We start from the raw sequence: 24,409 nt of genomic DNA, 5'->3' as shown, positions 1-24,409 counted from the left end.
AAGCATTAATCTAGATTATATTGTTTCCTGGCTTGTAATTCTGCCCGGAGACAAGACAGTAACACGAGTCATGAGGAACGTGGTGAGTTTCAACTCTAAAATAGCACATTCGGAGATCTAAATTTGAACAATCAGCAGCATTCTCCATAAAGTCTACTCATCTATGGGACAAACCTCCAACTAAACTCAGATTAATTACAGGTATTAAATCTTTCACAGTAAAAGCAACTATGAGCTCAATTATGCAAATTTCATAATTGTGCAGACATCCTTTTTTTTCTTTTCCATTCTTTTTTTTGTTGTTGCATTTTTTCACCTTTTAGGCCATGACTGTCTGTTTAGCACCCACTAAAATGTATCATTATTATTATTTTTTTTTTATCTATAACCTTTTTTGTTTGTTTGTTTGTTTTCCAGTCCACCTTTTTGTACTTTTTTTTTAATGTGTATTGTTCTTTTTAATGTGCCCCATAAATAAATTTAAGTTTGAGAATTTTAGGAGCCATATCTTAATTAATTTTCCCTTAATATTATATTTCTTTATCTTTTTCCTAGTTAATGTGCACTTATTGTAGTTTTCTATCTGTAGGGTTTTGTGATTTTATACAATTGAAAAAAAAAATGTATTGTGAATGTAAGACCTGGAAATTAGCTACAGCTTTAAGTAGCAATTCAATTTCATGTCACCACTGGAACTATGTTAAACTACATCGATCCTATTTAATAAAAAATAATAATTAATAATTAAAAAATATATATGAACATACAGGCTTTTGTGCAGTTAATTATCTGACCACAAGAGGGCATACATGGATTAAATATATTTTTTGTACCTCAAACCTCTCTTTGGTAAATGCATGACTTATAGTTAATATTTTTGTATAGCCTCATTATTATTATAACATCTATAAAACAACTGGAAAACTAAATGGTAGTAAGATTTGTCCATATAGACAAGCACATACGCAAAACATAGATACACCTTAATTACTTAATTAAAATGATTGTATATTATTGTTCTGGGTAAAGATTACAGTAACAAACATTGTCCGACCCTGTGTGCCTCTCTCTATAAACAGAGCCTGTGACAAAGATGTTCAAAATAAAGATTCAATTCAATTCAATATCAAGACGATGAATACAGTGAGTCTGGGGTCTCCACATCACCCAGGGGTCAGGAGGCTTTTTGTGGTAGTGAAGATCAACTTTATTACAGCAATAAAAACCCAGAGTGTTCTCTGTAATGGAGAGTTAAATGATTAGGAGTCAGAGGAGGACCTTGCCTTTAACTGCTGCCACAGCTCCAATTAACGTTAACGAGAGAACGGCACATTGTTGCCAAATGCACCATCGCTGTTGAGTGCATTAGTGTAAAAACCTTTTTTGTTCTGGAGCCTAACATTTTTAAAATGATAATTCAATCATTTATATTTTGTAGGCTTCATTTTGTTAATTCAGTGTGTGGAATATTATTTAATGGTCTCAGACACCACGATGTCTCTTGTTTGTCCATCCATGCTTAATGTGTTACCAGACTTTCAAATAAAGAAAAAAATGTAACAAATAAATATCAGCTAAACTTAAACTAAGTGAATTACTCTTTTATTCAACAACCTCTCATTAAAGTTATTTGCAATCAGTTTAAAATTCACTTTATTCTACACAAGAAAGCTACACTTTATTGTTGTCTAAAAGCATTCCACATATAGTTCAATACATCATGAAAAAAAAACCAGTTTTATTCCTTTTATTATAGCTACAGAATAGCTAAGTGACTAGTGGCTGTTGGTTGATAATGACTGCTGTAGGGACAAACCAGCAGGTTCTTATAATCTGTCTTACAAACCAGCCTAAAAATGGATAAAAAGAAAAGAGCCAATTTATTAAAAATCATTCTGTGTTCTTGCACATCATCATCATTATTGTTATTATTGATGCAGTGTATTTCTTCCCCTTCTGGAGGCTGTAACTTAACCCTGCTAACCACCTGCCCAGGGCTAAAAGTGACCTTTGTTGCCTTCCTTCTTCACAAGAAAGGAACAATAGAAACTTCGACTGTGTTTCATGGAAGCTGATTCTTTGGAACATGCTCAGTAAGAAAAATGGTTATAGTCTTGCTGATTCAGTTCAGTTGTTCAATGCGGCAGAAAAGACTTCTGGTGCCTGGTGATCAAAGATCAATCAGACATGTTTGTTCTACCAGTTCTTCAAAGCAAGTCTTTTTCCATTTTTTTTAAAGAATAAATCAATTTAATGTCTTTGCAGCTGAACTGAGTTGTAATGATTCAGTAATTTTGCCTTATATTGTAAAGCTGTGTACCTAACAATGAATAACATGTGTTACAAAGAGGAGAACTTTCCAATATGAAGTGAAACAAAGAAAGTTTTTTTTCAATTACACTTTTGTAATTAAATGGATGTATTAATCGATACATATACAAAATACAAAAAGAAATTGTTTAGGGACATACAGAAAAGACATATGACATTAGTCACAACACAAAAAAGGCAAAATCTGTAATATTTGTATCATATTTTATTTCTTTAAATTTTAAAGGAACTCTATGAGAAACCATCAAATAACATCTTTGCTTATTCTTGCACCAATAAACTAATAATCGAGTCCTGGCAGTTTTATTAATTCAAACCTTTGTTATAGGGTTTTCACTGAAACACTGCCAGTCATCATGTTTTGACATTGTGTAATGAGATTGAAAATTTCAAGTACAAACTCAGCAGGGAGAGAGCTGATGACACACTTGTTCATTTCCATTTCACTTTAATCTCTATTACTGGCGATTCAAATGGGCCCATACGAGCACTCATTTTCTTACAAAGCACTTAACCTCTGACAAACTGCTGAAGTTTTTTTGGCCACAGAACTTCTTTGTCCGAACTCTTTAGAGAAAGTGAAAAAGCGGGGAAGTCAGAGAGGAGAAACAATGGGAAGCAGGCCAGAGAAGGTGAACCACTGACCTATTTTGAATTGATAATTAAGGGTAATAATGGCTAATAAGCTGTAATAATTTGGGCCAATAAAGAAAGTTGGCAGATTGATGATGATGATATGAGCTGCGTCAGATGACCTTGCTCTGACGACAGAGCAGAGACAATACACTTCAACCACGCGGGTGGATTAAATTTGACCCTGGATCAGTGAATCATCGGGTAATTATTAAGGAGAAAGAGGAGTGGTGGGTTGTAGAGGCTGAATGATGGAGATATGGCTGGGGGATGACGTAGAAACTGTTTTTGATAAAAGAAAAAAACCCAAAGATTCTCTTTGGGTACATCACACCCAACATAATAGAGTGACAAAGAAGAATGATGGAGGACTCTGGTGCAGAGTAGTGACGATGGAAAAAAAAGAGAGACAGTAAAAGAGACAAGTTGGAGAGGGAATGCAATACATTACAGAGAAAGGACAAGAGTTATAGTAATGTGCAGCGGTCCAGAGTGACCTGTCGTTAGGACTATTTCCCCTGACAGCTTCTCTCTGTCTCCAGGCCTGATGCCAGTATGCTAATTCCCCTCAGATGGTCTTTTCATTGGTTCACGCTGACTCCTGTCGACACGTGCCAGATGACTGTCCCCTTGTCCCTCTATTAAACACCACAGCAATGAATATGGCAAGCCGATCGTTTGATTAAGATAAGAGCAGAAAAAATCCGTATGCCAGCTGCCTGATTGCAGTGAATCACATACACTGTTATACTGAGTTATCACACAGACCACAACTATACAGTACAGTCAATGTAGTAAACTTAACAAAAAACTACTTCAGAGAACAGATTGTTTGCTCATTCTATTAAAGTAATACATAAAAAGACTTAATAGTAAATTATATAATCTTATTGTCATACAAGAGAAAGTGACATTAAAAAATAAAATAAAATTTCTTAAATAGAAAATTATAAAGATTTAATTATGGTTTTATTCATGGCCCCTATTGATTCACTCACAGTTAAGTTAATTACAAGAATTATGAATCAATCAATTAAGACTGAATCAAATTAAGCATCATCAATTACACCTGACATAATTTCTCGTGCTTTAAGAAGAGCTCTCTGGGTTGTTAGATGCTGACAGATCAGATCTACTTTTTTATGAATCCAAATTTTATATTTGTTAATGCAAAAGACAAGTTTAGCAGCTTCAGTGTAATTATGAAATTAATAACTTCATTTAGTCATCCATAAGGAACTCCTTTGCAATTTACTTTACTTCAGTATATTTAATTTGAATATATTTTAATAAATGGTATGATGTGTTTACAAATGTATTACTCTGTGTGGAAATCTCATTTTTCTTATCACTGGTATGTTTCCTTTCTTGCAAGTATTGAATATTATTTCATGTAGTGTCTATATGCTGACGAACATGTCTCACCCTACAGCAGTTGGAATATGCTCCAGCCTCCCTCCCGACCCTGAATTGGATAAGCTGGTATGACGACCAGTTGAACCTTGGTGATCATGATATTTGATAATCTTCTCTCCTGTGACAAAGCCTATGTGTTCACTCTCACAACACAAATCAGAAATCAGTTTCGGGGAGGAAATAAGAGATACGATGAGATGCCACACAATGAGTTTGTTTCAGGTGAAAGTCTTTTCCTTCTCTTTTGTAACAGTATTTAATCTTTTCTGTAATGAAAGAGTTAAAACTTCACTTTGTAGTCTTTCTTGTGAAGATTGCAAGTGTGTGTGTGTGTGTGTGTGAGTGCTCTGTGCAGCCAGATTGATCTGTATGCGTATGTTAGTAGTGCAATAAATGCCTCCAAAGACTCCTTGTACATTCCCATTGTTGTACCCCTATCTTTCAGTGACATATACAGAATATATGTAATCCATATATTTTACCATTACCAATTTATTTACAAAGCACTTTAAAAAAAACACAAATTGGACAAAGTGTTATAGAAGGCACAAAACACCACACAACAAATCAGCAACAACAACAGTATTAATAATAAATAGAAAGTAAGAGCACACCAACCTCACCTTGAGTTAAAAGCCAAAGAATAAAGATAAGTTTACCAGCATGTCTTAAAAAAGAGGCAATGAGGAGGCCATCCTAACATGGGCAGAGAGATCATTCCACAGTTTGGGAACGATAGCTGGAAAGGCTCGGTTGCCAATGGTTTTCAGTCGGGTTTTAGGGAATGCCAGGAGCAGCTGATTCATTTTCAGATACAGCTCTCTTCAGATTGCATCAGAAGTCATAATATTACCACTGACAAGTTCAGTGTACATCTCTCATAGCCTTTCTTTCGTTCTTTCTTTCTTTCTTGTTTCCATTTACCATCAGGTAAAAGTGTAGTAAGAAAACGTAGCAGGCTTGAGACAATTTTGTCCCCATCGTTGAAGCCCATTTCTGCAAACTCCGAAACAAATCAGTGAATTTTAACATTTAATAATAACATCTTCATGACATTTATGTGATTTCCTCTCTCTGTGATTAAAAAGACCTTTTTAACAAGGAGTTTGCTGTAATGTATTTTCATACCTCCATCTATAGTTAGAATGGCTCTGCTGATGTTTTTAATGGTCAGTCAAGCTGTGGATGAACAATGAATCCTTGTATGGCAATTATAGGTTTAAAGAAATTGGAGCAAATTTCTAAATCATCTGATGTTCTGATATATTGAATAAAAGACTGCTGTCTGGAACAAAGAATAATATTTAAGGTTTGCGCGTGTGCCAGTGTGCATGAGTAAGAAATAGCACATCAGATCAGATGAATTAAGCTGCTCATCATGATGGCCTGTCCTCACTGATCATTAAGAAAAATGCATGTAGAATTTGTCACCCTGGCCCCTATCAAGTGCGGGTAATTACCACTAATGCATCATCTTCTATTCAAGATCGCAACGTTATGTTTCAGAGGGTTGACTGTGAACCACCTCTGACCTAAATGTTTTATTCATTCACAGGACTCATTTTATTCTTTTACACTCACATTTCACACGTCGAACCATTTGTCCCGAGTTAAGAGTTGGCCCATATTAATTCCAGGTATGTTTTTATCAGTGCTAAAATTAATTCATGTAGCGTCGTACTGTGTTGTTCAAATTAAATCAAATTCCAAAAAAAAATTAAAAAATATACAGGGTATGAATATGGTCTTTGTCATAAGTGATCAGTGTTTTAAGACATATTTATAAGTTGTTTTTCTTCTTTAATTGCCTTTTATACCTTTTATTTATGCCTCAGCTTTTGGGAATGGCTGTGTTACACTGGAGCGTGCACCTGTGCTAATTTAAGTGTCTAAAGAGAAAAAAGCTCCAGGTTTCAGCTCTTCCATATGTAGTTTTATTTGCAGAAGAGTCGTTAATTACAATTTTTCTATGCTTTTATAATTAGTTTATGTTTTTCCAAATGAAGTAAGTGGATTTGCACACAGCAGACAAATTTCTTTATTGCTCTCGGGAAACAGGAGACTCAGTGGTTATTACATTTTCATTTTGGAGAAAGAGGTAAACCATATTAATTTTTAAAATTTATTTAATGAAATTACTCTGCAGTTTATTGACATTAAGCATCAGGTTCAAATTTATATCTGCTCAACCATCACAGCAGAGTGGAGAGAAATTTGCAGTGCACTTGCTTCTTTTGAGAAAACTAAGAAAGTCTATCAAAAATATGTTTTTTATTACCATATAAAACAAAAACACACTGCCAAAACAGATTTTTGTTTGTAATCTAAATTATAACCGGTATACATACTCAGCTGACATCCAAAGCATTTTGTTTTTCTATTTTACTACCTGCTCTTGAGGCTGAAAATCATTTAACATATTCTTTTAAATGCTTTGACACAACCAGCACAGTTCCTACTTATAAGACCGAACAGCAAAAATACCACCTATTACCCCTGCACATAAACACATGTGCACATTAGGGGAGCTCATGTGATATTATGATTCCAGAGGCATCCAACTCCGGTGTTGTGAAGACAGAGGATCATGGAGGGTAGTAATGGCTGCATTATTACTCCTCTTATTGTGTCTTAATTAGTGGCATTTAATTATGCACTAATGCAGTGAGGACTATTAAAGACATTGAGGCCTGCTGATCAGGGAATTAAAGCAACACACATACACACACACACACACACACACACACACACATACACACACACCTACAGGCACAGGCACACTTTTCACACAGACAGTTTGGGTGTGCTGTAGAAATCTCAGTTCCCTTTAACTAGAAATTACAGACACCCTGCAGAGAAAGTGTGTATGTGTGTGTGTAGATGGAACAGAAAGTAAAGAGGAGGTGGCATGATAGAAAAAACTAAAGAGAAATGCTAAAGAAATAAAATAAAATAAATAAAAGTCAGGCATAACACAACAAAATGATGGTGATAAAATAACAATAAATAAAAAGGATTGAATGAGAAAGGAAAAGATAAGGGTCATCACTATTAGGGAGATTCTGCTCGTTAGCAATGACACCCGAATAGGTTTTAATTTTTTACTCCCACGCCTCTCCTCCACTGGTGCATCTCAATTATTTGTTCAGAGGCTGGTGTGACAATAGTGTCGGCTGTGAGAGCCTTTGGGATGCTAAACAGGGGATAGGAGGTTAAATATAAGTCATTTTTAGTGGGCTGAACCTGGGGCTTTGTGCTGCCGTTGAGGAGAAGCTTCAAAGCTTGACTTAAACAGAGCAAACAAAAGAGCAAACTTGATCCTGCTTTTGAAGTTGTGGAGCTGCTGTCCAAAATGTTGGCTGCTCATATCCATCTTTTGGAAGATCATACACACACTTGAACACAGCGTGCATCAGCACATGTACACATGCTCAAATGTGGACAATTGCGTGCACTTAAGTATGAATTATGGAAGGTGATAGCAAGATTTTTTTTTGCTATCTTTGTTCTTAAATAGAATAATAAGTATTCTTAAAATTATCCTCTTAAAATATAACAGTTACACCATGTAATATGATATTCAGCTCTGTTTTTGAACTGGATGTTCAAAGAGGGTTTAGATCTTCCTTGGATGACTCCAGAGTGAAGAAAAGTAAAAAAATTACTTTTATGCCATCGTATGTTGGTTCAGTGAAAAATATTAACTCTCACAGTTTGTACTCCATATCTCATAGTTAGAGCCAAATATATATTTAATATTATTTCTGTAATCAGTTGTAATCAATAATTGAAAATAATGTTTTTAAAGAAAAACAGCTGGAATATAACTTAATTATTCTGACCATTTATTATGCATTAAACAGAACCACAGGTGGCATGTGAAGTGATCTTTTTGTTATTACTTCTTGTTGTAGAGTATCAAAATATTTAATAAGGGTAGAGACGTATTTCTTTATTTACACATCTGAGGAATTGATAGATAAAAGTCGGGACCTGAATGTCTGTTTCCACTGATGTAAAAGAATGCCCGAGTCTATTGGAATTTTTTTCCTCAGCTTTTCAAACACAGTCGTCCCTGAAAGGATGTGCAAATGTAAACAGTTATTTAAATAACTACAACACGAAGGATTTGGTTTTAAGTTCTTTATAAATATCTTCAGATAAATAGTGTTATAATACAAGCATAACATTTTTAATGCACTGCTAGAGAATACACAAAAAAGTGCAACAGGCCTAATTAAAAATTACGAAGGTCTACTTGTCTTTAGCCGGTAGGCCTGCCAATGATTGAAGTAAAATGAGTAGAATAACAGCAAAAATCAAAAAACAGAGCAGTCGATTTGCATTTGAAATCATTTCGGACTGTTTGTCTCCTAAATCAAAGCTTTCTTTGGGATTAGCATCTCTACCAGTCTGATTGTATTTATCAGTGCCACATTACAGTATGTGGTAAATGCCCTCACAAATTGTGCAAATAAATCATGATTTCAATCAACATGAGTCTAATGAAAAATCCATTACACAGCACAATGTTAAACTTAATTTTACAACGCTCTTACAGCTGCACGTAATCTATTTGTCGTCTCTGATAAGTCTTATTTCGGGTAATCTCAATGTCTTTCTCGCTTTATTTTTTTTTCTTTTCTTTCAAAAATAGCCTGCAATTTACCCGGTTAGGACAGCAGGAGGGCCGGGTGTAGAGGGTTCCCTTTTCCCTCTAGCAGATCGCTTTTCTCCATCAGTGAGGACGGCGAACAGATCTGGGCCGGGCCGGACTGCAGACCCGTCAAACCCGGCACGGGGCCCAGGGACGGGGTGGGTTTTATTGGCACTGGAACGGCTGGCAGGGTTTGCCCGTTGGCGTTGTGGTACAGGCCCTTGGCTGACACGCTGAATGGTGCGTACTCGGATGATGCTGGCACGGATACGCCACCCATAGACTCTGAGAGCATGCCGACGTGCGGCCACATCGAATTGACCATGCTGCTGAGCTGAGGGGGCACCGGGTAACCCAGATGGTGCATAACCGAGGTAAGGGGAAGCCCACTGGCCATCACACCCTTGTAGTCCCTTCCTATAATGTTCTCTATGGCAAATGGGTGTTTAAACCCACCGGGCTGTGCGCAAGTGATGCCCCCGTAACCCTGAAAGTGAGGAAGGCGACCCACGTTTGGAGGGGCGGCTGAGTGGTCGTGGTGGCTGGATGCAGTGCCCAACTTGCTGCCAGGGTGATGGTGGTGATGGTGGAAATAGTGCATCATGGGGGAACTCTTGCAGGTCATATGCTCGGCACGCAGCACCTTGAAGCGCTTCCGTCTCCTCAGGAAGCTGCCGTTCTCAAACATGTCACCGCAGTCCGGATGAAGAGCCCAGAAGCTGCCTTTCCCCGGCTGATCAGGCCGACGGGGTATCTTGATGAAGCAGTCGTTAAATGAGAGGTTGTGTCGCAGGGAATTCTGCCATCTCTGGGTATTCTCTCGATAATATGGAAAGCGATCCATGATGAACTTATAAATGTCACTCAGAGGCAGCATCTTTTCAGCTGAGTTCTGAATAGCCATCGCTGTGAGTGATATGTAGGAGTACGGAGGCTTCTGGTCGCTGTAAGAGTTTTTCCCTGGACGAGGCATAGCTGGTTACTCTTTTCTTGAAGTTTAAATTCTTGAATAAAAATGCTTTTAAAGTTTTTTTTAACGTTTTTTTGTTTTTGTTTTACGAGTTCACTTGCCAGTCTTCATATCAGTCTCCATCTGACTGATCTGCTCCAAAGCTTTGAGCCATCAAATTATATTACCTGCTTTATCGATTAATAGTGAAACCCAAAGGCCCGCCGCTCAGGTAAGATCCTCGAGAGTCTCTCGCGTCCGTAAATAAGTTGGTTTTGTCCGTGTCTTCGTCAAATTATGCTTTTGAAGTCGTGCGTAAATGTCAAATTTCCGTGCGTAAAAGTTGAGAAGTCCTACGAGTTGCTCTTGTTTCCGCGGCGGCTGAATGATGATATGAGAGGCCGGTTTGCTTTGCTGTCTGTGTGTGATGTGGCTCCTCTCCTCTTGTGCGACGCTCACACTCAATGAGCGCCGTTTTTGTAAGACCCCCGCAGGTCGCCAGCTCTATTATCTATTATCCAGACACTCAGGGGACACGTCATGAGAGAGCAGAGGGCTGTGTGTGTGTGTGTGTGTGTGTGTGGGGGGGGGGGGGGGGGGGGGGGGGGATAAACATGAGAGGATGTGCGTTCAGCACATGCCTTTGCGTCTAATTTGCTGTTTACCAATCAAAGACTCCCACGTAAAGTACACGAGGACAAAATTGACACTTTTGGACCGATTTTAACATCTAATATTCGTTTAAAGTGGCGAATCTCCTGAAATGTCTTGGAGCAAGACAACAAAATCACCAAAGGTTTTGTGGCATTTTCTCTGCGAATAAACTTGACCTTTGACCTCTCCTGCAATTTTTTAAACAGCACCAGAAGTCATGTAATGTTATAGTATTAAAGTGTTCAGTTGCTTCACATATAAAGACTGCCTTGTCATCTGTGTGTCTGCGGTGAAAGAACTGTGACGGAGAGCGTGGATTTGCGTTGAAATCTCCCCCATTCGAGTCGATGAAACAAATAGTAAAGAATAGAATATATAAATACAGCATCTTTGTTAAATTTGCTCGATTGCACTTTCAGACTTTGCCAACAATAAATCATGTCTTCCTTTGCGCACAATCATCAGTGCGCTTCTCTTCTGCTCCCAATTACACCAGCTCGCTCGCACAGAAACACACAAAAACACACTGATAGAGAGAGAGAGAGAGAGAGAGAGAGGCGCTGTTGTTGATTAATTGCTGAGAGGGGAGTCCGGCGGCTGTCTGTCTGTTCAAACACTCTCTGGTGAATCCTACAAGGATGTAAACAAACTTCATCCCCTGCTCTGAATTCTGTTCAGCGGAGAACCGCAAAAAGCCCCCCTCCCTCCTCGTAGTTTTTTCTCCTCTGGCCAGGTGTCATGACTGGGTCCTTGACGGCTCCTGTCTTCCGCGGTGCCCCGGTGGGCCCTCGAATACATTACAATAATTAAGCCTTCCGTGATTTAGCCTCCTAAGAGAGAAGTCCAACAATGTAATTAAGGGCAAGCTCGCTGTATTAGGTATGAATATTCAAAACTGTGTCAATTAATTAGCCGGTGTATCACTCCCGTTATGTCCCGGTCCTTCAAGCCCACTCAAAAGGTCAACCGTGTCAACGGAGAGCATATTTTAAAGACATTATGTAATTGCAAAGAAAATGACTTTTTAGTGCCACTTTTCTTGACGAGGAGGGAACATTTTAAAAGACAGTTGAAGCTGCGCTTGTGTTTTTTTGTTTTCTCCGAATAACTATTTTCCCTGTGCCTGAAAAATGAGATTTGAAACACCGAGGCCCTCCGAGGCCAGGGCGGGTAAAAGCATCCTCTTAAAACGCCCGGGAAAGATCAATATTAAATCTGTTTTCACAAAGGGGGCCGTTAAATAGACACCGTAGCTGATCTGCATAACAAAATTAATTAGGTAGTCTACGGCAGCGTTCGCTTGCACCCAACTCCTGGACAAATAACTAGTTGTAAAGCACACCTTCTGGGCATATGGAACATATGCTGGAATTATCCTTAATTGACTAATTACATAAATTACTCATTAAGTTTACAGCACATCAATTATAAAAGATGTATCAATTAATTTTGCATAAATTACAAGCGGCACGCTGCACGAAGAGGGCGGCGGAGGGAATGAGGGTCGCCAGGAGGGGGTCCTCTCTAAGGTGGAGAGACATGTGTGTGTTCGTGCGTGCGCGCAACTGGGCGCGCGTGTGAATGACGGTCGTCTGTTTGTTTCCAGTCTCTAATAATTATTTGTTCAGCTTAAGGGCAAAGATATTCTTTCTCTGTCTCCCATTCGCAAAGGGAAAGTGTGGGGGTAATGGCAATTATACTAATAATAATAATCTTAAAGACCTCTCTCCAAGTCATAAGGGGCGCATCGTCGCGGAGAGAGCCATTAAAATCAATTAGCGCGGCCTATTGTTTTCAATGGAAAATTAAGCCGGTTTAGGACTGTAGTGCAGACGCTGTAAGGCTCACTTGCGTGATGGGGAATTATTTAGTGGCAAAATACGACAGATCTTACAATTTGCCCATAAAAGAGCGAGCCAGGGGAGCATTAATGGATCACAGCTAGGATGGTCCGCCTGTTGCCTTCCTGTTGGCCTTCAAGAGTCTTTCAGTCACCTCAGGTAAAACTGACTTGAGTTCCCGTTTCACAGAAACTGATTAGGTGCAAAGAACCAGCATCCTTCCCCGAAATCTCGTCGTGAAACTTCGACCACACAGCGACAGTATAAAAACTGTCACAGCAATTAAAAGCAAACGTTTTAGTCTAAAAGCTTTGTAATCGGTCATTTACTTTCCCCAAACATATGCGTGCTTTCACTTTGTAGAGTCTACAAACTAAATACCGAATTTGCAGCATCTTTTTGAGTCTGAGCCAGCATCAAGTGGTGCTGTCTGTCATAATGTCACACTGGAAATGTTGCAGAAATCCAAATCAGGACTTGCAGTAATGCTTTTTTCAGTGTTCAGTGTTTGTGACACTCTTATTATGAAATTGAGATATAAAGTGTAGAAAAATGAGACAATTTTAACAAAACAAAATCATAATCTTTAAATTCATTTCATTGAAGGGGCCCAAACATTGCAGCAGCAAACTGGCTTTGATTCCATGGGGTCACCTTGTTTTCAGGATGGATTTAATTACTTTGCACATCATAAATAAACAAGTGAATAAACCTGGAATGAACCCGTGTTATGATGAGCATATGCAAATATATCCTCTTTGCTGTTGATATAGAAAACCTGCAAAATAATTTCCAGCAGTCATTAAGCATTCTTTGAAGGAATATTCTAAAATGTTCCTGCAAATACAGATGGTAGTTACAGGCTAGAGCAGGACAGTGACAATATACTGCTCAGGTGTAGTCTGTGCCTGCTCACGCTTCTCTGTTATTGTGAAAGTTACTGTAATTCCTTGGACATTCCCAGACACAGGAACACACTAAATCTACCATTACAGCTTGTTCACAATGAAGGGGGTAACGTTATGTATATGTAAATGTAAAAAAAATATATAAAGAAAATCTATTTCCACTGACAATATAGCAACAGGGGAAACTCGATATTTAAGGCTTTTGGTGACCTTTTGCACCTTACCCTTCATTGTATTTCACATATCCACCTTGTTAGAGTGTCTTACTAATTTTGAGTGACTTCATGTAGAAAAGCCTTGAAGGGAAGTAACCCTTCCCATATTGTTTATATATATATATATATATATATATATATATATATATATATATATATAGATAGATAGATAGATAGATAGATAGATAGATAGATAGATAGATAGATAGTCATTAACAAACTGTCTATCTATCACTTTGGTTGTTTTTAGTTTCTCAGGAAACAATAACTTATTTTGAACTGATTAGATCTGGTCTGAATATTGTAAGAGCCCTCTTGGCTTTCTGCAGGGACAGTGCTCTAACAGAGCTCGCATTTAGAGCAGAGTATTACTGCTTTCACCACAAATGGAGAAGCAAGATGCTCACAGTAGTGCTCATGGTGCCTGCTGCATTAATACAGTTAGACAACCATGGATTCCAATAAATGTGGTATTTGAGCTAAAAGCCATGTGAAAAAGACACTCTCTCTCTCTTTCACACACACACACACACACACACACACACACACACACACACACACACACACACACACACACACACACAAACATTTGTGCATTATATGGGGGATTGTCTCTAATGTAGTGATACACCAGCCAGTTTTCTTTTTGTCCTTTAATGGCCTGTTATAAGAAAAAAACCACAGTCCATGCTGATTTATTTGGTTATCATTCCATTTTCGTTACTCTTATCACAAACAAGATTTGGCATTGGTACAGTATAGCATGAGTTTTCAGTTGTTTTTCACGAACTGGCAAATGAAGCCAAAGCTCGATAAGTAAAAAAGTATCAAGGATGTTAATTGACGTGACCCTTTATTACTTTTACTTTATAATTAATCTGAGTGTAGTAGACTTAGAAACTAAATGGGCGGGGTGGGTTGGTGGGGGGGGGCTAAAGAGTTAAACCCAGTGGCACAATGAACCAATGATAAACGACCTCTTTTAAATATTAAAGTTTCAGGATTGGCTGACTTCCTGTGTGTGTGTGTGTAGGAGAGACGGCTGTTACTCACAGGGACATCTTTCAGGTTAATTAAAGTGCTTCCTGTGAAAGCACGCCCGTACCAGAACGGTACTGCGGTGCTCTTTGGCTGTGGTTGTTATCATATTGCGGCATTTTTCCTCCCCTGTGCACCACAAGTGTGAATATCCTCAAATTAAGAATAGAGCCAAACCAGCAGCGTGCTGTAACGTAAAGCTGGAGCGCTAGGCTGCACTCATCACTCACTAAATTCAGTATGGTCTCATCTGAGGCTGTATGGGATAGGATAGGGATGTGTTAATGTGCACGGGGAGGAGGGGTTGAGCGGGGGAGAAGGACGAAGGGCGGGGAGGGGGGCTCCTACCACCGCAGGGTGCGCGGCTGAATCACCGAGCGCGCCTCCGTCGGATCTCCTCTTCCTACCGTCACACCCACTGCTCGGTGTTGTGGGTTCGCCCCGTTAAGAAGGGGAGGACCGACGTCTCTCGCGGCAGCAGCGAGTGCTGCAGTGCGAGCGCAGCGGGGGACTCGGAAGCGAGGAGAGAGGGGGGAGAAAAAACACAAGCCCACATCAGCTGCCTTATTGCCGAAACTTGGTCTATGGAGAGATCTGCAACAGCGCCGTAGCGACGCAGGCCGACATGGAAGAGTATTTGCGGAGGGTCCAGAGCAGACTCGGGGTGAGTTAAGAGCCTTCAGCGGCGTTAACACCAGGTTGCGGGTATAATGAATGAGACCATGACGGGAAAGCTGCTACTGCTGTGCTACAGGCTGCGTTCCTGTTGCTGGAAAAGCGCACGGCAAACGCCTCTCACGTCCCCTCGGTCTTCCCGCCCCCCATGCCCACCCCCCAAAGCACCTGTAGATCGCCAGTATGACAGCACAAAAGGAAAGGAACGGCGTGTTTGGTCCAATACAATAAGCACGTTGTGTTTACAGGAACACCAGTGTGTGAATTTGAATGAGGAGATTTCTAATGAGGGGAAGGCGTGACATCAACAAGTTTAGCCGGAGGCTGTCCTTCCCTGCTATCTGGCTGCTCTGCAGATACTGACTCATAATTTGCATTTGATCCAGAGCTGAATATCTCTTCGCACACTGTCAAAAAAGCCTCATGCAAATACTAAACAGCTTAATTTATACGGATCAAATGAACGTAGAGCATCTGTGAAGCATTATGTTGCGTTCAGGGGCACATCCAGCCTATGTTGTAGCAGATATGTGGTCTACATGCCTTGAGTTCATAGAGGACCCTAAAACTGCTTTTTGGGCATGTGCTTGAGAGACCCTACTGTCTGTATGTGTGTGTCGCCATCCCCCTTTACACACAAACACACTAAACAAAAAGGGTATTCATTTCCTGTTAATACTGTCTCTGTCGTATTTGGGACATCATATTTTGGCAAGGCTTAGCATCATTTGTTTACAATGTCCAGGAAGGGGATGATCAGAAATATCTGTCTGTGTCAGATGCTCTACTGTACACCACGTACTGAAATATGACTTTAATTGTTTTAGTTTTGCTATGTTGCTCCTTATTTTCTTTGGAGGGGAAGGAAAACACCCACCACACAGTCTGAGAGGACTTGATTGGCATTCACACATGAGCACATACTAAACCAAAACAGAGCATTTTTTTTAGTCTTAAAGTTAATATTTTTTTCTTCTCACAACCCTCTCTTAAACATCCTATACATTGAGAAATCAGCCTCACATCATGGCCCATTTAGTAGCTGCCCTTAAGGATTTTTCATCATTATTTTTCATCAGCAGATAAAGGCTGTGTGTGTGTGCATGTGTGCATGTGTGTGTCTTAAGGAGTAGTGTAACAGGGTAATGTACATAATTGTCTGAGCTTGCTGATGCACGTCAAAGCTGAGATAAATATTTCAGAGAAAAATCTCTATCTTGATATTGCCCGGTTATTACAGGAATTGCATATAGGTGTCTGCGATAGGCCGTAATAAAATGATATGAACAAAGTGATTTCTAGTTAAGGGAATACCAGGGAAAATATGTTGTTATGGACACCGATTGTTGTTGTAACCCAACATGCAGGGTTGCAGCATTTCTTACCCACCGTACAATACTTACAATAATTAATATACTTACAATACAATATTTCACTTATCTGTGTAAACGGCTGTCTGTCAGCACAATGCAAACCTGTCTGGGATTAAATTTTTAGGCGAGTTTAAGACCTTTTATCTGGGGAGAAGAAAAGCTCAAAGAGGCAAATCTGCAGATCAGAGCACAGCAAGGTAATTGAGTGATAAGAGGGGACGACTGATGAGTGTCACGTCAGATCCAGATAAGGTGTAACACATGTCACGATTAACGGCCATTCCTCAGTTCTCTCTCGCACACAAATGCGCACACACGTACAAATTGTGTGCGAGGGCACTTTATCCCTCTCGCTCTCTCGTAGCTCTCTAATGTAAACTTTGATGATTCACTCTTTTGCTGACCACGCTCTCGTCTCTGTCATTCTCCTCATCCCGCTTTCTCTCCACTCTCTGCATGGCTATGGTCCAGAACAGCAATACCTCTAATTATGTTGGCTCTTAGAACTTACTGAAGCCATCTTTCCTTCTCACTCAGATTTGCTCTGTGTAGCTCCACGGCTCTAACTCCTTCACTCTTACGACATTTGGCATCGAGCTAAAGCGGCATGCTGAGTGTGCTTCGCGCATCTGTTTTTCTCAATCTGTACACTATCACACATGCACCCACAAAAAAACAGAGTCGTAGGACTGCTTTAATTGGCTTTGTTTGCGCCTTCATTCAGAAACAGGTCATTTTAAAACGTTGTATGTTGGGATGTTCTAACATTTGTCATTTTTCTCTCTTTAATTATTTAGAATTATTTAGAGCATCACATAGATTTTGTTGTTGAGACATCTATCTATCTAATTAAATAAACCGCTAGACCTATGTGATGTCAGAAAAATGAATGCGTGATAACACTTTTAAGCATTGGAATGAGGATATATTTGCAAAAAAGCAGATTTTGCTGTGAGCATAGTAGCCTAATGCTCACCAGCGTGTCTTGCGTGAATGCATGGTCTGAGCATAAATGGACTTTTCTTATTCATTGCAACTCAGGCTGCCTTTTGCAGTGTTTTATTGAGCATATACATTGTTTGGTGGCAAAGATGATACAATTAATAGGTCATCACTACAGGGGCCCTTCTGTGTGGAGTTTGCATGTCCTTGTTGTGCTTTGAGGCTTCTCTCCGGGTACTCCGGCTTCCTCCCACAATGTAAAAGCACACTTGTCAGGTTAACAGGTGATTCTAGGTGTGAATTTGAGTGTGACTGTCTCTCTGTGTTACTCGTGTAATGGAGTGGTGACCTGAACAGAGTGTACTGATGTCTTGCCCAATGACAGCTGGGATAAACTCTGTGATTCTCACTTAGATAAGCCGATGGATGAATGGATGAGAGACCACAGCTTCAGTAAAAATGAGTAACTTTTAAGGTTATATAGAAACTCCTAATTGAAAATTAGCATTGAAATCCAATATCTCGTGAACTGGAACTTTTTAATTAGGTTTGTGATCTTATTTTCTCTTTATCTAGTGAGCATTTTAATTTGTTACACCAAAATATTTCTGTTATTTTCCTTTTTTTCCCAGCAGAAATTGTGTGAATTCTGCTGCAATATGTTCCTCAGCTATATGACCAAGATGTCAGGTTGAAATGAAGCGTGTGTATGGAAATTTAGGGGTGTACATCATGTAAACATCACTACGACACATTGGTATGACCTCACACCAGGAAGCAGCTGTTCTCTGTGTGTACTTTTTATATTATTTCTATATTAAGAGGAAATCATCATAGCGCTTCTGCAGTTTGTTCTACAGACGCACGATTCAGGTGGAAGCTGAGACTCCAATAATGATTAATAGATATTTCTAATTTAGCACAATGAAGAACCGGGTGGTCCAATGATTGCAAAACCACAGGTGTAAATATTTTTAATTATTTTAGGTTGAATTAGGTTGTTTAAGTGTCTCACAACTTTTAGAGAGGGAGTGATTTTTTTTTTTTTTTAATTAATCTATTTCAGTTTTTGCTGAGAGCAAATACAATAATGAATTTTGTAGTTTTTACATTTAATATTTATTTATTTAAGCAAAAATAAAAAATAAAATCAGAGCAGCTGTTCATGTAAATGACTTATGTATTTTCACAAAACTGTCCTAAACCTAAACGAGGGGAGAGGATTTGAATATGGCAGCTCAGAAAGGCGAGGAGGAGAGAAAGAGAGCACTCAGATTGAAAGGTATCAGGTGGCCAGTACACATGTGCGCGCATACCAGTGTTCTCCTATTGCAGTCGAACAGACATTGGCCTTTTCTCCTGCTAATGCATCGCTTCCTTTTCTCTGGCTATCTACTATTGATTTATTTTGCTGCCCTCCCTGCTATGAAGGAACGGGCAGGAGAGCCCGTCCCCCATCCTTCTCTGCCTCGCACACATCTGTACTCTTTCTGCTTCTTATTTTATTTCCTCTTTGTGATACTTCCTCCGTCCGCTTTACCTCTTAAATTGCACTCCCCGCTGCCCCTCCCCTCTCTGTCTTTCCTGTCACATTTTCTACCTGTTTGGCTTCCATTTTTTCCTTTTCTCCTCTCCTGCACCTCTTCTACACCTCTGACTCACCAACTATATTACAGCTCCTCATTTTGATAAGCCTTTCTTAAACTCCTTGGCCTCCTTCCTCCAGTCTAACCAGACTCCTTCCATTCTTATGATCAGGCAGCCTCAAATCTTTTTTTCTGCGCTCCCTCTGAGCGCTTTGCTCTTTCATTACCTCACTCCTCATTTCATTTATCCCTCTGGCCTGAGTGGCGAGGCCATAAGAACAGAAACAAGACACTGGCTCAATTCCTTATGCACTATTACCAGTGCTTTATGTGTCTAACTATGGCATTTAGCTCCCTTAAATTACCGGACTCCATTATGTATTTGATAAGTCAACAGATTTGCTGAGTGTTTGTAAGGCTTGCAAGATGAAAGCAGGATTACCAGATAAAGTAACAAGTTAATGTGCTTTGAGAGTTGGTTTGTGCTGACCATTTTCTAAAGTCAAGTCAATTTTTTACATTACATTACAAGTACATTTAAAAACAAAACAAGGTTTAACTAAACTGCTGTACAACTAAAATGGATAAAACAGAGCAGAAATATGCAGCAAAAAAACATAAAACAAACAAGAAACAAAGCAAAAGCGTTGAGTTTTGGGTGAGGTCTTAATTTAAACTTTAAAGTTTAACTGTAACTACAGCAAAGGCCCGGTCTGTTCTGTGCTTTATTCTGCTTCTTGGAACATCCAGAAGCATCTGATCATCTATTAGAAGAATGCATAGTTAAAAGCTCAGAAAAGTAAGAGGGTGCCAATCCATCACAATGTAAGTGTGTTAACTGATTCCAGGACAGCCGTTGACTATCATATAACACAGAGACTGGAAGTCTACTAAAAGGCATGCAGCAGTTTTTAACTATAAAGATCAGCATCAGCCTGCTAATGTAAAAGCATAAAAATATAAGAGCAGATGTGTGGAATGGAGGTTAAGTTGGGAGGAGGGTACGGTGGCCTCAAGGTTACTGATCTTTGATAGACTGTCGTGCTCCCAGTGACGTTGTTGTAAAGGTACTTGTAGCCCTGCTAGTCCTTTTGGAGTAGGGTGCAGGCATGTCTTGCACTAGTGGTGATTCAGATTATCTGCACTTAACTGATGTTTAGATAAAATGTTAAAGACTGATATAGAAAGAGCACCCAGTGAGGGCGCTCAATGGTTGAGGATGATTTTGTTAAAAAAAAAGTAAAGGTGAATAGGCTGTATTGTCTCCTGCTAAATCGGCTAAATAAGAGTGTAGTTTTTCAAATTTTAACAAAAATACATAAATGTCCAGAGATAAGTTCATGAATCATCTGCCGTATTAAGATCTTCTACTAAGAGTCCCAGTCAACAAATGAAGGGGGAAAAATAATTTTCTGCCTTTTTCACCCTGAGATGAATGTTTAATCTCTGTAATGGAGCTGTCATTAGCGTCCACTTAACCTAAATGAGGAGTGTTTGTTCTCATTGTTTGCAGAAATTAATGGAAGTCATCACTTCTCTGATAAACCGTGTTACTCTGAGTTAGAAGTGAAAAAGTTGTTCTTGCTAATTTCGACTGATTCTTTGCTCCCATGATGGATTTTGCCAGTAGTGTAGTGCGTATTTACTAGCATTTTCTTTCAAGCATGAGCTAAGCCTTGCAGCACCGTGACTTCATTATTAATGCATCAGGTTGGGTTTCAAAATGCTGCAGTCATCTAACATAATCATGCTGGCTCGATGCTGGTACATTATATACTGTATATCAGCTAGCAGATCAAAGTGCTTCACAGTTCTTTTGGTTGGTTGGGACATAAAGAGACAATAATGTCCTTCCAATCATACTGAAATGAAAAGATACTGATACAATAAATTGGTCGTTTTGTTCTTTTAGGCATCAGAGGGTCCCGTCCATGCTGTTTTAGGTGGACCTGAGCCAGATGTTGACACTGTAGCAGCAACACTGTGCTTAGCTCTACACCTCAGCCAGGTAACTTAAATATCTACCTGTTTGTGTTCATGTGCTTTGTGTTGCATGTTTATATATTACCCTGAAAAACTTTGGAGTCGCCCCTCATTATTTCTATCTTGTTTCCAAGGAGCCAGACTTCCTTGTAACTTCGAAAGTGGTCTTGAGCATTAGTTCTCCAGGACCTCATAGTGACCTATGAATCCTTCAAGCATAAATAAAGCACCTATGTGTATTGTGTCTACGCATAATGGACAACTCAGCAAAGAATTGGTTTTAAATTGAACTTTGTTACTAGCAGCCTGTCGCAAAAACACATACTATGTTCCCATTTATTTAACTGAATCTGTGAAACGTGGTTGGCAGCAACATTGTTTTTTAGCTTGACAATGGTCACAAACACACTGCCAGTGCAGTAAAAAAAACAAACAAACAAAAAACCTGGATAGAAAAACACACAGTGGAACGCTATCAGTCATGGATTGGCCTCCCCAGAACACAGACCTTCATATTACTGAAGTAGTGTGGCATCATCTTGACAAAAACAGAACAAAACACAACTTTGAGGACATCCATAGAAGAACTTTGAGTGTCCTTAAAGAAGCTTGGAGAACTATTCGTGAAATTACAAGAAAGGCTACCGAAAAGAGTTCAGGCTATGTTGAGGAATAAACACACACACACACACACACACACACACACACACACACATATATATATATATATATATATATATATATATATATATATATATATATATATATATATCCACAATGTATTTAATTAATTTCCAGCTCCTCCATTTGTGTGCAGCATGCAGTAGGACAATGTTTCTACTGACAGCACATTCAAAAACTAACCACATTTAGTATGCCTTCTACATATCCATTTTGGCATATTGTTGTTTGATTTGTGTTAATGTGTCATGTACAGCTAGTTTTTGTGCAAATTTTCTCCTTTGCTTAGTTCACAAAACTCGACCATTGCCCCAAACCTTCCAGACTGCCAATAAAAACTGAGAACTTTGCTATGGCTGTTTCTCTCTCTCCCCCATGTCAAATCATGTTTTCGTGGAATAATTTTCTTTCATGCTTATGAAAAAAAACCAAAAAAAAAAAACGCTCTCAGCTTGTATAAGCTGAAACACTACCTTGGTAAAAATGTAACCGATGAGTGGCAGCAGGGCATAAAATGTCCATTTTTCACTTCGACATCAAACAAAATATTGCCTCGCTGTAGAATCAAGTGCAGTAATTTCCAATATATGCATTCCGCTAACTCTGTAAAATTATGATACCAGACGCTTCTTGACATGCTGCATTCAGATTCTACGCTTTTATCCAAACATGATGTACTTTCAACTTCTTTCTGGCTTCATGTGCTTTCTGTGTGTCTTTGGGCTTCTGAAGAGAGAATCATCAGGTGGAGTGTGTGTGCCGGTGCTGTGTGGCTGCAGATGTGACACCGTGTTGCCCGAAGAGACGGCGAGGTATCTGAAGAGGGTGAAGATTTGTGAGAGCTTGCTGCTTTGGAGAGACGATGTAGACCTCATGAGACTACATCGCGCCAAAAGGCTCTCGCTCACACTGCTGAGAAATGGACTGCTAGACAGGTGAATGCAATTCAGATTCAGACCAGCAGAACCAGGTCAGTCTGCAGATCAGTTCAGCTCAAATATAGGAAACTTACGTACATGTGCACGCAAAACCACAAATATACACAGGTGCAATGGGCTTTGGCAGCGAAGACCATTTGTTGATGTCTAGATTATTTTGGAAGATCATTTAGGTGTGTGTGTGTGTTTGCGTGTGTGTGTTCATCCCACATGACACAAAAAAGAGTGTTGTATTTATGCAAATGAATCATGATCATTGCTCCTTCCCCGGCAGCCATCCATATCCCCTTCACCCCCGTCCTCTCCCTCTTCTAGCTCTGAGTGCTGCGCTCTGGAGTCCAGCATCCAGCGAGTGGTCTATCATGACGGGCAGCAGGACGCGGGGGATGATGGGGCATTGTCCGCGGTGACGACAGTCACCAAAGACATTCTTCAAGAGGCAGCAGAGCACATCAGAGCAACGCTGGGGGAGATTCTTGGAGGTGAGAGAAGCACAGGCGCCCTCCCCCCAGGGGGAGTAATGGGGCGATGAAGGAGGACACACACAAATCCCCTGACATGACTCGCTTAACACTCACCAGGAGAGATCGAGAACGAGAAAGATGAAGGGTGGTGAATGTGAGTAAGTAAGAGCTCGGAGAGACACACAGAGTCCCGTAATGTGACTTTTTTTCTTTTTAATTTAGCTTAGTCTGTTTTCCTCTTTTGTCAGGTAGTTGTATTTTCCTCCTAAAGTAACAAAAGTTATCACAACAAATCAACGTGAAATGAGAAAAAGTACATGAGCAGAGAACAAAAATGTGTGTAAACTACGCGTGTGAACTCTATTAGAGACAAAACTTTCTAGTTTCTGTGTAGGCTAGAGTAAAATATTCTTTGCATGTAATGATATAACAAAATAACTCCATAACTCCCCATAAAACTTTAACTGAGATGCCTTCCATGCACGTGTTGTTAAGCCAGTAAAACAGCCTGCCAAACAGGTACTCCAGACGTCGATGCTAGGCACCTGTGTGAAGGTTAGGTTGCAGAAAGCATCTGATCCTTGTTCAATAATGCTCTACATCAACTTTCACTGAGATTTACAGAGAGACAGAGGAAAAGTGAATTAAGGTGGAGAATGGAGGGAAACGGCAGAGAGAGGAGTAAAGTGCAGAGACAGGAAAGAAAGATGAATAGAACAAGAGAATCATGTGCTGTGAGTAGTCCACTGCTCATATTTCTCTGGGAGAGTTCATTGTACAGCGAATTTTAAGGTTCATTGATTCCTCCAGGAACTCAGCTCTTTCCCTAAATAACATAAGGTCTTTGAGAAGACAGTTATCATGGAGGTGGGGCCTGGGTATACATCCCAAACAGACAATTCACACTTTAAGGCTGTTTTTACATAACTGGTTGACTGATAAATCAGACTCATTCACTGATATCCTAAAATATGATTTAGAGAGATCACACAGTGGTGCAAGCGGCTTCCAAAAAGCCAGACTTACTTTTTTCATAAGCATAAAAGAAAATTATTGCTTGCACTGATTTCTTTTCTCTTACAAAATGTCTTTCAGTGTCTGCTTGATGAAAAGGATTAAATAATA

At 39.5% G+C, this 24,409-nt stretch overlaps 2 protein-coding genes across 5 annotated transcripts in view; one reads left to right on the top strand and one right to left on the bottom strand.

Annotated features, from left to right (window-relative positions):
- Nucleotides 1-8,519: 8,519 nt before the first annotated feature.
- Nucleotides 8,520-10,484, bottom strand: foxb2 (forkhead box B2). The gene has a single exon (XM_084946459.1). The coding sequence runs from the start codon at nucleotides 10,008-10,010 to the stop codon at nucleotides 9,054-9,056; it is 957 nt and encodes a 318-aa protein (XP_084802585.1). The 5' UTR covers nucleotides 10,011-10,484; the 3' UTR covers nucleotides 8,520-9,053.
- A 4,493-nt stretch (nucleotides 10,485-14,977) lies between these two features.
- The window catches only part of LOC146376229 (uncharacterized), a 44,256-nt gene continuing 34,824 nt past the window's right edge, over nucleotides 14,978-24,409 (top strand). For all 4 annotated transcript variants that reach the window (XR_014801797.1, XM_084945796.1, XM_084945797.1 and 1 more), the window contains exons 1-4: nucleotides 14,978-15,306; nucleotides 21,131-21,226; nucleotides 22,615-22,817; nucleotides 23,136-23,302. Coding sequence is in view for 3 of the 4 variants with exons in the window: in XM_084945796.1 (XP_084801922.1) it covers nucleotides 15,268-15,306; nucleotides 21,131-21,226; nucleotides 22,615-22,817; nucleotides 23,136-23,302 (505 nt within the window). In the remaining variant the exon portion in view is untranslated. The remainder of the gene's footprint in view (nucleotides 15,307-21,130; nucleotides 21,227-22,614; nucleotides 22,818-23,135; nucleotides 23,303-24,409) is intronic.

This window comes from Perissodus microlepis, chromosome 12, assembly GCF_051167445.1.
Source record: "Perissodus microlepis isolate ML-2025 ecotype Zambia chromosome 12, ASM5116744v1, whole genome shotgun sequence".
Lineage (NCBI taxonomy): Eukaryota > Metazoa > Chordata > Actinopteri > Cichliformes > Cichlidae > Perissodus > Perissodus microlepis.
The sequence above is the reverse complement of the archived record's forward strand: the minus strand, read 5'-3'. Positions and strand labels throughout refer to the sequence as shown.